This window comes from Platalea leucorodia (assembly GCF_965183815.1).
Source record: "Platalea leucorodia genome assembly, chromosome: 2".
In the NCBI taxonomy this organism is placed as follows: domain Eukaryota; kingdom Metazoa; phylum Chordata; class Aves; order Pelecaniformes; family Threskiornithidae; genus Platalea; species Platalea leucorodia.
In genome coordinates, this window is record NC_138824.1 from 26,123,351 (window position 1) to 26,138,798 (window position 15,448).

Below are 15,448 nucleotides of genomic sequence, written 5' to 3' on the forward strand. Positions count from 1 at the left end.
GGATACTGTTTTTGTAATTTTATCTTAAAATCTGTATTAGTAATTTTTTAAAATCTTACTTTGTGGTGACTTTGTTACTTTTGGTATACATGACATAACTTATTGCATATTTTATATAGCTATCAGTATACAAAAAGCAGAGGAACATGGCTTAGGTAGTCCTCAGGAACTGGCAGAAACAGAGTATTTCTATTTAAAAAATACTGCGGTTAATTTTTTTTTTTTTTTCTTAGGATAGCAGTAATGGGATTCTCAGAAATCTGAATCAATTAATGTTTTGAATTGCTTTCACAAGTGAAATATTCAAAACTAAAATAATTCCTCATACTGTTTGGATTGTTTACATCTCAATTTTCATTTTATTTGTTTTGTCAGAAGTGTTATTGGCTAAATTCATATCTATAGCCTTTTACCTTAAACTGCCAGTAATAAGTTACCAACAAACATTTTAGAATTTTGCTAATTTTGTAAAAGATAAGAAAAATATAATGGCCTGACAGATCCAAATAACTTTACAAGTTTTTACACTTCTCTAAAGACTTATTAACAGTGTTTCATTTACCAAGTTCCCCACAGATTTATAATACCAGTTAAACTCAAACCAAGTTAGTATATAAAATGCCCAGGTTAACTTGTTATATTATTATCAAGGAAAATTACTTGTTTGTAGTTTTACTTGAGCATTCACTGCTGCACATTGAGAACATGCACAAGAAATGTACTGAAAATAAATCAGTTTCTAGGGGTAACTGAAATGAAAATCCACTTTTGAGGTATCTATCTGAAAATAATTAACATTTACAACTGATTTTGGGGGAGGGGGTTCCAACTTACCTGCTGTTTGCCAGTCCATAGGTTGCATTTCTTCAAGCTTGTGTCATAAGGAAATCATTAAATCTTGTTTTCCCTTTTTTTTTTTTTCTCTTCCTCCCCTTCCCCCCCCCCCCCCCCCCCCCCCCCCCGGCCTCTTTTAGCCAGGGTGGATATTGGTTAGGGAAAAGTAAAAGAAAAATACATCCCTGGCAGGAATCCTCAGTGGGGTTTGAACTTCAAACCTTCTCCAGCAGGGCACTTGAAAAATTTGTTACCTAATGGTGAAGTCCTGGGTTCCAGGAAAATTCCAAAAGATCCATTAAGGCTTTTGAGCCCTATGTTCATGTCATGAAACTTTTTTTTTCTTTTTTTTAGCAGCTTTTGAAACCTTTTCTTGAGGGAAGGAATAACTTACAGTCCTTTCTTCTCTAGCCTTTGGTTTTACTGCAGTTCTCAGGAATAAAGTGGAATGTAGCATTAGGGTCTAGTGTCTTTGATGGCCTCATCATCTAATCATAGGTTTAACATTACTCATTTGCTGGCTCCAGGAATTCCTGCCATTAAGGGCCCTAGAGATGAAACTTTGCCTCAAATATTGATTGAAAGGAAGAGAGAGAAATTTAAGCTCTTTCTGCAATGCTTTTTCTTTAGACATCCCAGTAAAGCTATGTAACAAATGCAGCTAAATCAATTTGTTATTTTTATGACTATTATACATGTTATTTATTATTTCAAAATATTTGACTGTTTTAAAAATAAGCTTCATTTTATACCTGAAATAATGTGAAGAGCCTGATCATTTTCAAATTTTGAACACTTATTCATTTTCTTCAATGTTTGCTTCAGAGAGCTGTTTTCCATCTACCCAAGAACTTGGGGAAACTGCAAGCTTTTAGTTTTTATATCCCATCTGATACTTCAGGATTGTTTCCTTATCTTCTAAATAAGGGATTTTGTGTCCTGATGTCCATTTATTATGAAGTACTTCAGAAGCTAATGCTGTAATGGTTGTTGATGCAGTGATGTTAAATGTTTCTACAGGAATTGGTCAACAGGGGGCTGTAGTGGTGCAAATTGCATTCTCCTCCCCTCACCTTCCTAACTCCAAAAGTATTGCTTCTGTAAATTGCATCTGCAAAGAATGTTGTATTTAATCCTGTAGGTGTACTAAACAATCAGGTCTGTAGTTGTATTCATCTGCAGGAAGAAAATTAGTTAATTTTTTGTATTTACATTTTAAAACTATTTGTCAAAAGAAAACATGAGGTAAATTCTATAAAGATACTGATACATAAGATGGCTAGAAGAAGAGAATGCAGACAGACAAATATCATAATCCAGCCTATAGCTAACAGAATTTGGAATTAGGAGTTTAGGAGATGTTGTCTGCAGCAAATGAGGTTAACTCATCTGTAAAAAAAACCCAGATAGTGCTACCTGAGCTTTTCCAAATGATAAATGGAGTAATACGGACGGGAAAGGCTATATAAAGTACTGCGGTTTTTAATAATCCTCATGTAACAAGGGCTTTTCTTTCCAACATGGGTAAATCCTTCATATTCAAATTGAATGACATTTTGCAGATTATGTGGGGAAGTTTGAAATGTGTCACTCAAAAGATAGATGACGATATTAAAAACCTTTGAAAAGTACAATTTTGTTTGCACAGAACAGAGTAACTTTAGACATTGAAAAGGAAAGGGAAATGCGAAGTTTGTTTTCCTTTCATTTGCTACAGCAAATTAGATGCTTTTATGCTCTTTATGTTGGAAATTCCATGTTAACGACTACAGATTAGCAAGGATGTCAGAATTTTTTTTCTTATCTGAGCTCCTGAATAAAATCAACATTGCCAGCGGCTCACGTCCAAGGTATGGTCTAAATTTACATGAAATATCACATTACAAATGTCTGAAGGTACATGTCATGGATAATTCAGTTCATATGGGCAGCCTTTTAGACTCTGAGGGATATGCAATCAAGCCTTTCCCCCAAAGGAATTTGGAGTTTCTGTGAAAAATACATTTTAAGTTTTAAAGGAACTCCTGTAGGGATAGTGCATCATTTGTGGGTTTTGGAAAGAACAAAAAGTTCCACTCTTTGTATTTTCAGAATCTCTGTTGTACTGTAACTTGCTTCCCTGCACCCATTTTATTTTTTCTAGTATCACCTACTTCACTAGATTAAAATTTAGGTCAGTTTGAAGGCTTTATTTTCTTTATTTCTTATATATATCAAAAGCATACACCCAACTACGTGAAATATATTTTTTCTAGATAATTGATAATAAACATATAATGGTTTTCACTTTTCATAAAACAGGCATTTTCATTTGGATTTAGTCTGTTTTAACATAAAACGGATGAAGATGTGTTATGTTTGACAAGATCTGTGCTTGATTAGCTGGTCTTTGTTCCCTCAGCCTAGTTGGGCATGTCACAGCTGTGTTGCTGTTGGAGTGGCAGATTTCTTATATAAACCATACATTTTTTTAAAAGATACATTAATTTTTGTAGTGTAGTTTCTTCTTACATCAGATTTAGATTTCAATTACTTTTTTCTTATTCATTCTTTTGTTTTTCCTAGCCAAAACACTACAATAGTTTCTAATTACTTGTAGATCTTTTGCAAATTTTTCTCTTTGGGGATACAGCTTCTGCAGAAACTGAATGATGTTATCCCAAAGGAGTTTTATCTCATGCCACTTGTATTTTTATGTATCTTGTCTATTAACAGGGGGAATTTATTTTCTTAAACAGAAAATACTGTCTTAGTATTTAAGACATCTTGCTACGTGACCTGTTTAAAAATATAACTATTGTAATGGATAAATGGTTACTTTAGGGAAAAATGCTATGTCATTTGTGATTGTAGAATACATATAGAATATCTGACCAATTTCAGGATTTTGTAGTTTTTCAATACATCATTCATTCTGTTGATTTCCCCTCCTCCTATGCTGGAAGTCTGATCAAGATAGTAATTCAGGAGCCTCCAAAGGAAATATCAAAACTAGAAAGAAAATAATCCATTCCTGAATCACTATGTTGAGGAAAAAGATTTCTTTTAGATGCTATCCCTTGTAAATAGGCTTTTATTAGAAAAATTGTATGAGGAGTGAGGAAAAGGATATACATAACCAAGAAATGCTTTACTTAAAACTGGCAATTAAAACCTGTTAGGAGATTGTCAAATAAATGATAACACATCGTCCCTCTTATAATTAAGCTGTAAATAGATTCTGTAAATTGTTTACTTTTATGAAAAATTATGGAACTTAAAGTGCTTTAAATAAAGCAAACTATACCAAGAGTATATCCATAACTTGACAAACTCCAGTATGTAAAGAATGGGTAAACTGAGCTTCAGCTACACCTTTCAAATGTTGGTTAACAGTGTGAGCCTCATAAATGAGTTGTGTCTGTCCACATTGTCTTATCTATTAAGCTGGAATCCAGTCTGTCTTTCCATATCACAGGCAGCCATTCAGTACATACTTAATCAAAAAAGATCTGTGAAGGATCTGATCCCATGCACCACAGTCCATAAAACACTTCCCAGCCGTTTGACACATATAAAACATAGTAGTTGTATACTACTATATATAACATAGCAATCAAAACTATAAAGTGGCAAAAAGGGGCAGAAGGTGAGAGAGGGGAAGACAAATGAGTGCATTGCCTGTTGTCCTAAGTGGCAAGAAAAAATTTTAAATAATATCAAGAAATAATCCAACTCCAAGGAGAAGTGGAAAAACAAACAAACAAATACCCACCCACCCCACCCCCCAAAAGATATGCCTTGCCAGTGCAAATTCGAAGGAAATTCTCACTGAGTAAATTTGGTGATAAGTTTAGCTCTGAGAATATAGGAAGACCTATCAACCAGGCACTGGAGAGATTTCAGTATGCACTAGCACATCTAAATGTGCATTCTGCCTCAAAGTATAGGATAGCTCTTGGGCTTCAGAAACTGTCAGCTGCCCAACACAGAAACCAAGCAGGAAAAGAAATCTTTTTCTGGTCCCTACAGCTGACCAGAAGAAGCCCTGAAATGTGGGATTCATATAATAGAAACACAATCCATGCTTCTTGATACTAAACATACTCTATTCAAGGCCTTCTAGAAAAGTTTAAGTAGGAATTCTCCAATTCTGCTGTACAATGCCTTCTTATTAAGCACCATCCTCACGGGTATCTTACCACACTCCATCTTAAGACAGTTAGCTTTATTTCTGTACTACACTATTTGTATGTCTATTTTACACTGTAATATTATGCATTATTAGAAACCTTTTGATTTTCATTATAGATTTATTTATTTTTGTATGTATCTTGTATGTATTTACTCCTGTTGCCAGTATTAGATTCAACTTTAATTATGCTTATTGGTCCTTATTTGTTCCATCCAAAGGTATTCCTTTGAGTAGCTTTGAGTAGTTCTCATACTCCTTAATTTTTGTTTGATAAGTGGTAGCTCTTTCAGAGCAATTCTGATAGTAGCGCACTAACAAAAGTTTTTGCTATTTGTCTTTTTGACACCAACTGTTGTAGGAAGGCTGAAGAGAAATTAAATAACGACTTCTCTTAAATCTAAAGAACAATGAATCTGGGACTTAATCTACTTAGGAAATTAAGTCTGATATAACTTCAATGGTGAAATTAAGGTTGTTTATGAAAATTCTTATGGAGGTGTAATTTTTTAATCTTTCTTTTTTCCTAATCATGAAACAAGTTGGATATTTTACCTTTGTCTGTGTTTTCCCATTTGTCCTGTTGGATCATCTGCTGTCTGTATTTGTACCAGTGCAACTAGGAGGAGACAATGCTGCATATTGTACCACTGCAAAAGTCTGAATTAAAATTTGATGTAGAAGGGAAGGACACATAGAAACACACATGCAAACATACAGAAATTCATTGTTTCAGTAATCCGTTTTTCCAGCATATCTTGAAAACAGTTAACCTAACCAAGTTCTGGATCTGCCACACTGCTTCTGTCCTGCAGCTTCTTCTCTGCTAACACTACTTTTGTACTAGTGCTGATATTCATAAGACAACAAAGACATCTGAAAACTCTTCAGACATTTGTTTCCTGGTTTAGTGGGTTAAGCTGGCTGAGACCCTAGTTCAAAAACCACCAAAGCTACTCAAAGAGAAGGATTCAGGATTGCAAATCTGGGAGCACAGAGGAGAAGAGAGAAAACATCGCTTGTGTTTTCATGGCAGCAAGCTGTAAATTCAGATCTCTGCATCTAATGGAATCATACTGTTAGGCTGCAGTTTCAATGTTCAGCTTAGGCTTCTCTCTGACCCAAATCACACTGGCAGAGATATCATATCTTCTCCATGCCTAGCTCCATATTTCTGCTTGCTCTCTTTCACCAATACATGCAATGGTGGAAACAGTCACATCAAAATAAAAAGTAACTCTGGATAAAATAGTAATTTTTAACTGATTATACTTCTAGAGTAGCCATGAAAACAATATCTCATAGCATGTGGCAGGTAGAATGACTGAGGCTCTAGGAAAGAAAGACCGCTCCTGTGGCAGTCAAGAAAAAAGAAAGGAATTTTGGCATTTGATGGGAGACAAATAAGTTACAACCAATAAAAGTCCAACAGATTGTTATACACTGGACAAAGCACTAGAAAGCTGTATGAAAATGTCAGTCAAGTAGCTCCAAATTGAGGGTTTGTAACTTCACTTTTTATCACAGACTCAAATTTAAGTTCAATAAATAAAGTCCTTATAGCTGAAGCAAGTATTTTCTCTAATATTGTCATCCTATTTGGTCTATATAAAGATCCAGCAAGAGAGAAACAACATTTCTACTGTGTCCTTATCCATTATCAAATATGGTACAGCTTAAACACGTACGTATGTTCTGGTGTTGATTTGGGGCTCTTCATAATCCAGAACATGGCCTGTACACGAATAGGTTGATACACGCACTTAGTGTGATTTCCAAAACCAGAAATGAACTCCAGTACAAGCTACAGGGGGCATAGAAAACTTTTTTCCTTTATATTGTTTTGCTCTAGAAATTAAGTGGTTTGGTGGGGGTGGAGGGTGGGGTGTTGCACACACACACACATCACCCCACCCCCCACCCCCCAGTGTTTCTCACTTGCTTTATAGAATTCTCGAAGTTTTCCAAAAGGTGATCACTTTGCATTATCTTTTTTTTTTTTTATGCTAAAGGGATGTCAGAGAATTTTCTTGCATTAATTCCTTGTCCATGTGTGGAATGTCTTCCAGCCCAATCTCAGTCTTCATCTCTTGGCCATCTGCTACTGATAATGTAACTTTCAAATAGAAACCATCAGTGTATTCTTTTCTACTTGTTGGGCAATTTTACTTTCTTGATTGTTCTGTGAGATGTCCTTCCAGATCCCCGTATACTCAAAAAACTACCTCTGTGTTTTGCCTTTAGTAATAAGCAGAATCTCTTCTTCAATATCTTACTTACACCAGAGTCATCATGGAACTTCTGGTTCTTTCTCTTGCCTGTCCTTGGCAGAATACTTTTGTCAAAAAATGTCAAAGACTACATTTATCACACATCAGTGAGGTGCTGATCTGAACCTCTTCTAGGTTCATGGCAAAACAGGCAGGATCAGAAAACCGTAAGAATTAGTTTCCCCATATCCTAATATGGCAAGGTGCCTTCTCTATTAAGTTGCCTACAGTGGAGAAGGATCTTAGATCGGAGGAAAACACTGAGAAATTCAGAAGGAGTCAGCTGATGTTTCTCAAAAGGCTGAGAAAGGGTGCAAAAGCTCATTATTGAAGGCCTTCATTATTAATAAATATACCATAGTTTGGGAGGGGTTCATTATATATATAATGGAGACAATGTGAGGAGTAATTCTCTGTTCATCAAAAAGTCTTCTATTTAATGGTGCATTTTGGAAGACTTCAAATTAGTTATCCACCTCTAACATCAAAGGTTGGTTGAGTAATAAGTGGCCTTGCTTTTAGGATTAATAGCCAAACATAGGAACACATGTTGTTAATAATAATTTTAGTGTTTCTTAAATGAAGAACTATTTTTCCAGTCAGGAAGGAACCTCTGGAAGTTATGGAGATGCATATATCTTCTAGCATGTGTCTTCTGTCTGCATTAGAAGATATGCAGAATTTCTACAAGGTGGTTAAGGTTAATATTGTATCATCTAAATAAATTTGGCCATTTCCCTAGTGTTGTTTGGATAATGCAAATGTTTTTGCAATTGTGGATTTTTTTTTTCTCTTTTCTTCTAAGATACCAATGAAATGTTCCTCTGGGAATGTTTGACTTCATTTCCAAGATAAATTGGACAATTACCACAGGTGATCAGAAGGGCAATAGGTCTGTGTGTTTCCAAGAAAGCGAAAAATTAACATATTACTCCAAGTCAAGAAAATAAAGGAAAAATGAGGCTTTAGTCTTGTGAAAGTGAAATCTGAAACTTCCTATTACCTTTGCTGCATTGTTAAAGTCATATTCACATAAATAGTGTTGTGAAAGTTTCACATTCTTTTCCTTTCTGTGATTTGGCCAGAAGCCCGGTGTATTCCAATACTTGCAGATTTGCCTTCCAGGAAGATGTCATCAGTCATTCTGCAACTTCCTTATTGGGGGAAATAGTTGCTTTTAAAAAGGATGACCTATCACAAAATCCTAAAATTGATCCCAAATTTACTTGAAAGAGTAGACCAAAAATACATTTTATTTATCATCTATCAGCAGTATGCATGTGAGTGTGAGAGAAGGATAAAGGCAGTAAAATTTGAATTCTTAGATCTGATTCTCATTCCAAACAATAATGGAAGGTTTAAAGACTCCAATATCTTTAGCTCAATTCTTCTAGGAATGGTAGGGACAGTCCTATGATCTTAAAAACTGTATAATCTTCTCAAAAATTTATGAGCAGTCTGATCAAAAATTTATGAGGCTGTATCTTGAAATCAGTTAGGTTTTCTGTTTTTACCTATTTCTAATGGACATGGTTTTCTGCCATAAAGAAACATTTCCTTCAATCTTGTAACATTTCCTTCGAATATTTCCTTAAATGAAGTAAAGCAAGTTATTGGCGATTTTAGAATGTAAGTTCACAACATGGAGTTAAAACCCAAGCTAAATTACATGCCTGTTGTGAATTGCAAACACATTTTTATAAAATTTCCCCTTCCTTATCCTGATAAAAGGTAGCACCTGTTCAGCTCTGTACAAGACTTTTCTCCAAACATATTCAAGGGTCCAGAAAGAAGTGAGTCGGTATAATAGAATTTCATCTGTTTCAAGAAGTTATGATTAAAATACAGTGATTGAAGAATTGAGCTATCAACTGAGTTATTAATACCTTAGACTAGAAAATTCAATAAATATTCAATATGACAAAAAGAAAAAAAAAAATCAGATTAATTTAAGACATGGAGAAGAGAGAATTCAAAAGAAGCTACAACTGATTGAGACAGTGGCACCTGTAGTGGAAGGAGAATTGTAGGGTGGTTACTACACCAGTTATCTGTCCATTCAGTAACTGCAGTTTATTGAGAAACTTGTAATTTGTCATAAAATTTTAGACTTCCTTGAAGAAATTGGAAAGGGTGAGAGCTCTTATGTAAATTATGAAAACTCTGAGAATCACTATTCCTTTTTTATATAAGGATATGATGTCAGATTTATTATTTAATTTTTAATACTCTCACAAGATTTTTTTTAAGAAATTTTCTAATTATCATGAATAAAAATTTTAAAACTATCGTAAGTAAAGGTTGATTTGGAAAGAAGTATAATATAAACTAAAAAAAGTTCTTAGCGTGCCAAGCCTAGTTTTTCCTTTTTTGCTCTTTCACTATTATTTTTTACCTGTGCGAATTTTCTGGTATCAATTTAACATGTTGCTAAATTTGTTAATACTGTCTATCCTTTTTTTTTTTTTTTTTTTTTTGATGTGCTGGGGATTGGAGAATTTTAAAGAAATAGAACTAGGAAAATACACTCAAAAGTAAAAATTGTAAGAATAGCAGAGAACAAGAAAATGTACGTCATTATTTGAAAGAAAAAAAAAAAAGTCCTGAATATCAAGTAATGTCTGTACTGTGTTATGGTTCATTATTCAGAAGTTTTAGCCTTTTACTCTCATCCCAGTTTTATTCATCTCCTGTCCTCCTCTGCATGGACAGTTTCATAACAGGATTCAGTCTAAACCTTCTGTCAGGGAACGTGTACAGATGCCTTCTGGATGCAGCGAGGCTTTTCAAGCAACAATAGAACAGAGGATGAGGACAAGTTAGGTGGGGGCAGGGAGGCAGCAATTACCAGTATCCTGATAATTTAGTACGTTTTATGGCTACTACTGTAGCCATAGCTGACAGTAATTGAACTGAATGTCTAAAGTTATAATGTTCAGTTATTGTGTATGAAGACTTTTTTTTTTTATTTCTTGCAACATGAATAAAGTTAAAAATGGAATTTGATATCTTCATTCCGGTTTTAGTACACAGAAGTGATAAGTGTCATCATTCTTGAACACTGTGTTAGACAGTCTCTAAATGTGCCTCTATCCCCGAGTCTTCTATACCCTGCCTTGTTCTGAGAGGTGCAGTAATAGTCATCCCTGCTGCCCTGTCAAGCAGCAGCCCCAAGGGAAGCAAGGTCAATGCATCCTTCTTGTATAGAAGAAATTCTCTGGTACACAATTTTGTCAAAGTCTTCCGTTACTTCAGCATGTAATTAGCATCAGCATTTTTGAGGCACAGAAAAGTCTCCCAGCTCTTGTTTTAAGGCTGAGAAGATTCAGGATATGAACTACACCAAAACCACCTGAGATGTAGTATAGTCATTCAAGCACTTAGCTGCTAATAACCAAATGTCTATGTTATGATTCTACTTGCCTATAGCATAACTTTTCCAACCACCGTCATTATGTCCATTACATTTGGTGTTTATCTTTCTGCTTCTTGCATCTTGTGGGTGACAAAGATTTTCTTCGGAATCTAAGATAATGTAAACAAAATTGCTGCACATTATTTGAGTGTATAACTCCATATCTTAATCCAGTTCTTAAAGTGCATGCAGTGATCTGAATGGCTGTTGCAAAGGCAACTGTAATGCTGGCATTTCTAACTATTTCAGTTTATTTTTTGGGTCTTTTAAGAAGAAACTGAAAAAAAGAAAACCAGGTGCCTCTTCACAAGTACAGTTCACCGCTCAGGATCATTAATCTGTTATATTAAATTATTTGTGGATTAATGGAGGGTTGGGAGTTTGTAGTGAAGTTTGTAGTAGTCAGTTTGTAGTGAAGCAATGCATGAACCATGAATCCTGGTTTCTTTCTGATTCTGCATCATTATGTTTTCCACTAGTTTTTCGTACATAGTTGGGCAGGTTTCACACATTTTTATTGTGAATATTTACTTTGGATAAATTGATGAGATTTTCCACCTGTGGAGACATAAGAAGAGATTTGTTTGCTTCCACATAGATATCTAATGGCTTTTTAAGTACCTTAAGATATCTCACCTAAAATCCAGTTAGCCATTTTGGATGTCCTGCAGTATCTGAGACATTTGCACTGAGCAGGAAGATCTGACAAAAGACTTGAAAGAATCTCTTAGTCTTTTGCAGACACAGGTAGACCCTCTGTCTCTCTTTAAAAATTTAATTATCATGCTTTCTTCTAGCTGTTTCAGAAAGCCCTTTTTTCCTTTGTTTTTCTTCTCTCTTTTCAACTTCTTTCCTGAATTGTAGTCACACCAGTTCTGCTTTCCTGACTGCAGAGTCATAGTAACTGTAGGGCAGAAAAGCATCTCAACAGAAAATGCTAATAGGGGTTTTTATAGTGTACAGTAAAAGGCTATGATTAAAAAAAAAATAATGCTACACCTTAAATACTATCTCGAACCCAGACTATTGTTTCTTAAAATGGCACTAGGTGCCATTGAATTGAATGGCAATTGAATCCTTTCCTTCTTAGTTTCTCAGAATGACTTTGTACTATACCAAAGTGATTTAATTGCTTCCAAAAATTAGATCATTAGGCATGCTTCAGTTACTGGATTTGGAAAAGAACAAAATCACAGTACTGAAGAAAGGATCTGTTAGAATGGTTTTCTAGCCTACAAGCTAGAGGCTTGAGTGCTGATACTCCATCTTCCCTAATCAGGACTTACGTGCTCAGTAATAGGTTAAGAATATGTTCATTATTTGTGTATTTTAGTAGGCTCCTATAAAACCAGTCATGAGTACCAGACTATTGTTGTTGGGCTTTTTTTAAAATGCATGACTTGGTCAAATCTGTGAATTTTCATAGGATTGGTAGGAAGCACCTTGCTGATTTCACAACTATTCTTTGAGAAAATTTCCTTATCTGTGCAAAGCTGTCTTTTTTGCCTATATCAGGAAACAAGCATTGGGGATTTCCACCTGATTTTTTAGTCATGGAAAAGGAAATGTAAAGCCGAATAGTTCTGTAACTGTTAACTCTCTCTACCCATTTTTGTTTATAACATGAAGTCTCAGACTAGAAAATTTCTCTCTGAACTGTAATCCAGCTAATGTATTTTGGTTTCTTTTTCTGTATGATGAAAAGTAAATGTTTATTACTCTTAAAGAAAAGTTTTAAGGAATTATCCCAAAGGAAAGTAATCTTTACTTGCTAGAAAGATATCTCGACCTTTTTTCATCTCAAGTATCAAAAGTCTGTTGATGTGATAGAGGCAGTGGGTTGTATGGCAAAAAGCTGTTTGTAACGCATTGAGAATTTTCTCTTTAACTTAGTGGTATATGAAGTAAAAGTTGTTATCTTTTAATATCTATTAAGTGGTTTAAATCAATTTTGAAAGTTTATCTTGGAAATCCATGTTAGTTGTAAAAGAATTTTAAAACCTCAGTTTGTTATTAGCGACTGGTTTTGTTTTCACTTATAATGGGGAAGAAACGAAGATTGAACTCAAGGAGGGATGGATGGTACACAGATTATTGCCTGCCCTATGGGATAAAATGTACAAGGTGTAACAGTGAAGTAAAGTGAAGAAACTACTGCTGCCGTACTTTGTTGCACTTAATATGTTCATTGGGCAACTGTATGAACTGGAGAAACAAGACGTGTTTTCATGTTCTCTAGACAAGGAAACTAAAGCTTGCTTAAGGGTGAAACCGAAAACACAACCACCTAACATTGATTTGAAAATCAGAATGAGTTACAGTTTTTAAATGATCAGGTCATTCTTCTTGGGCAAAAAAAAAAAAAAAAAAAAAAGAAAAAAGAGAAAACCATTAAATTAAGTTCAGCCTAAATTCAAGCTCCTTAGGAAGTCATCAGGGTCAGCTTCAGAAATGTGGTTTAAAATCCTTGGGTTTTGATCATGTTATATTTTATCTTCTTAGGAATGGCAAAATTCTATTCAGAAGAATGCAGGACTTGCATTTATTGAGCTCATCAATGAAGGAAGGTAATTAATTTTAAAGCTTTTGAACGAGTAGTCATTTTGCATTTATTCCATTGGGTGATAATACTTCCTCACCATCTGTTCCAAAAAGATTGTGAAAAGGCCATTTTAATTAAGAGATTTATTGTATAGATACTTTCTGTAGTAAATATTTAATATAAAAATGTGTAAATTCTGAAAATTTTATTTATTGACAAAAGGAAATAGAGCTCCCATGAACTGTATATAGCTGTGGGTTTACTTGAGAATTGAACCACCATTTTCCAGAGCAGCAAGGTTGTTTTATCCAGACAGTCCAGGGAGCCCAATCTGTAAACCCATCTGCTGCTCCATCTGTTTTAGGAGCACAGCATTCACTGTACAGATGCACTTCTCTATACTATCAGTTCATGAGGGATTATTTTATCTAGAATTTCTGGTCCAATTTGAGTCCTGTAAAACACACAGGACATTATGTTTGTAAGAGCTGCCTTGCTTCTGCAAATTGTTAAATACTTTATTATCAATCCTCAAGTAATTTTAATGCTGTATCTGTTTATATCTTCTACTCTGTGCAATGTTTGTCAGTACTTTCAGCCAGCAAGCTGGGCAGCAAAGGGGCACTCTTTGGCCTTCCTGGTAGTGGAATGCCAAAGACAAGAGGAGCCACTTGTGTAATATGTGTGACTTGTATTGGCCAGTACATTAAATCCATTTGAATCTAGATGTCTTGATATGTGTAGTTGAAAAAAAAAAAAAATAGCAATATGCCTGTTGAAGAGCTTTTGTCATTTTATGAGTGGTTTCTTTTTTTCACCAATAGTATGTCATTACCAACAGTAAAGTATCAAATCTTCTCTTTCTTATAGGATGTTTTTTGTCTAGCTTATATTTCAGTGGTTAAATCATGTATTAATTTGAAAGGAAGACTAGAAAACATCAGAGGTAGGAATATAGGAACATTAGTATCTGGAAAATAGGAGCATGTAGCTTTATACCCAGTTTTTGGTTGGTGTAAATTCTCTGAACACATACAAAGTTACATTGCAATATAGCAGCTGGAAATGTAGTCCTTTCATTGGAAATTCTTCTTTATACGAAGCAGCAATATGAGTTTACACCATAATAGGGCTCACCTGAGTGGGTCATGTACTGCACATTATACAATAAATATTACATGGTAATAGACTGAGTAATTATAGTAAGCTTGTGTTCTTGGATAGTAATATAGAATGTCATTTTGAACCCTTTTTATTTTCTCAACCAGCCAAGTGGATTCAGATATTATTGCATGCTTGCTATTGATAAAATGCTCATTCTGAACAAATCCTACATCTGCATATGTTTAGCAGTTAGGTATTAAGATATCAGTGGGCCCTCTACTCCCGTCTAACAATAACTTTTCAAAACAAAGTAGTATTTAAGAACTGCTGCTTAAATCCAATCAAAGGAATGTCTTATCAAACTGCCCTTAGACACATGTTCCTCCATATACTTTTGTCAGAAAGGTGTTTTAGAACAAGTGTGTGTGCATTACTAGAACACTCTTCTTTGCAATCAGCCCATCCGTTTTTAATTTACCCTTTTGGGTATAAAGATAACAATCCTTTAACTGGAAATTGTTATAAATATTTATTCTGCCTAATAGCTAAACTTGTGAATGCAATTCATCAATCATAGCTAGAGAATGCAATTGTGCAGTTGTCAACAATTAACAGGACATAAACAGTTGATGAATGTGCAGCTGAATTAAAGTGCTCCCTAGGATAACCTGAAATTATAAACTGGATCATTTAAAGGAATCTAACAAAGGATCTTTATAATTAAAACAAAGCAGGGTTAATGGGATGTAAAATTGCATATAATCGCTATGCAATAATGATTGAATTTTAAATTATTAAAAGCAAAATGAAGACTAAGAATATTTTGAAGGACTTTCTGGGTAAGATTTTGAGAGACCTCGGTAATAAATCAGCAGTTTTGAGAAAGCTTTTTCTTTTGAGCATGGAGGAAAAGGTTTAGATGTAATGCAGAGGATCATAGTTTTTAGTATCTTCAGTTGGATATCTATCTGTTTTAATATAGAGATGCTACAAGGTGATTTTCTGAGTACCTAATATTTGTTGTTTCTGCTTGGAATAATTCGAGTACCTTCCTGATCTTTGACTTTATTAGAAATGTTCTGAAACAAAATATTTCAGTTTAGTTGTAGTTA

General features: G+C 34.5%; 1 protein-coding gene across 4 annotated transcripts in view; it reads left to right on the forward strand.

Annotated features, from left to right (window-relative positions):
- NBEA (neurobeachin) overlaps positions 1 to 15,448 on the forward strand; it is a gene marked incomplete at its 5' end in the record, with an annotated part of 522,572 nt that overhangs the window by 253,973 nt on the left and 253,151 nt on the right. For all 4 annotated transcript variants that reach the window (XM_082332788.1, XM_082332786.1, XM_082332789.1 and 1 more), the window contains one exon: positions 13,193 to 13,257. In XM_082332788.1, the coding sequence (XP_082188914.1) occupies positions 13,193 to 13,257 (65 nt within the window). The remainder of the gene's footprint in view (positions 1 to 13,192; positions 13,258 to 15,448) is intronic.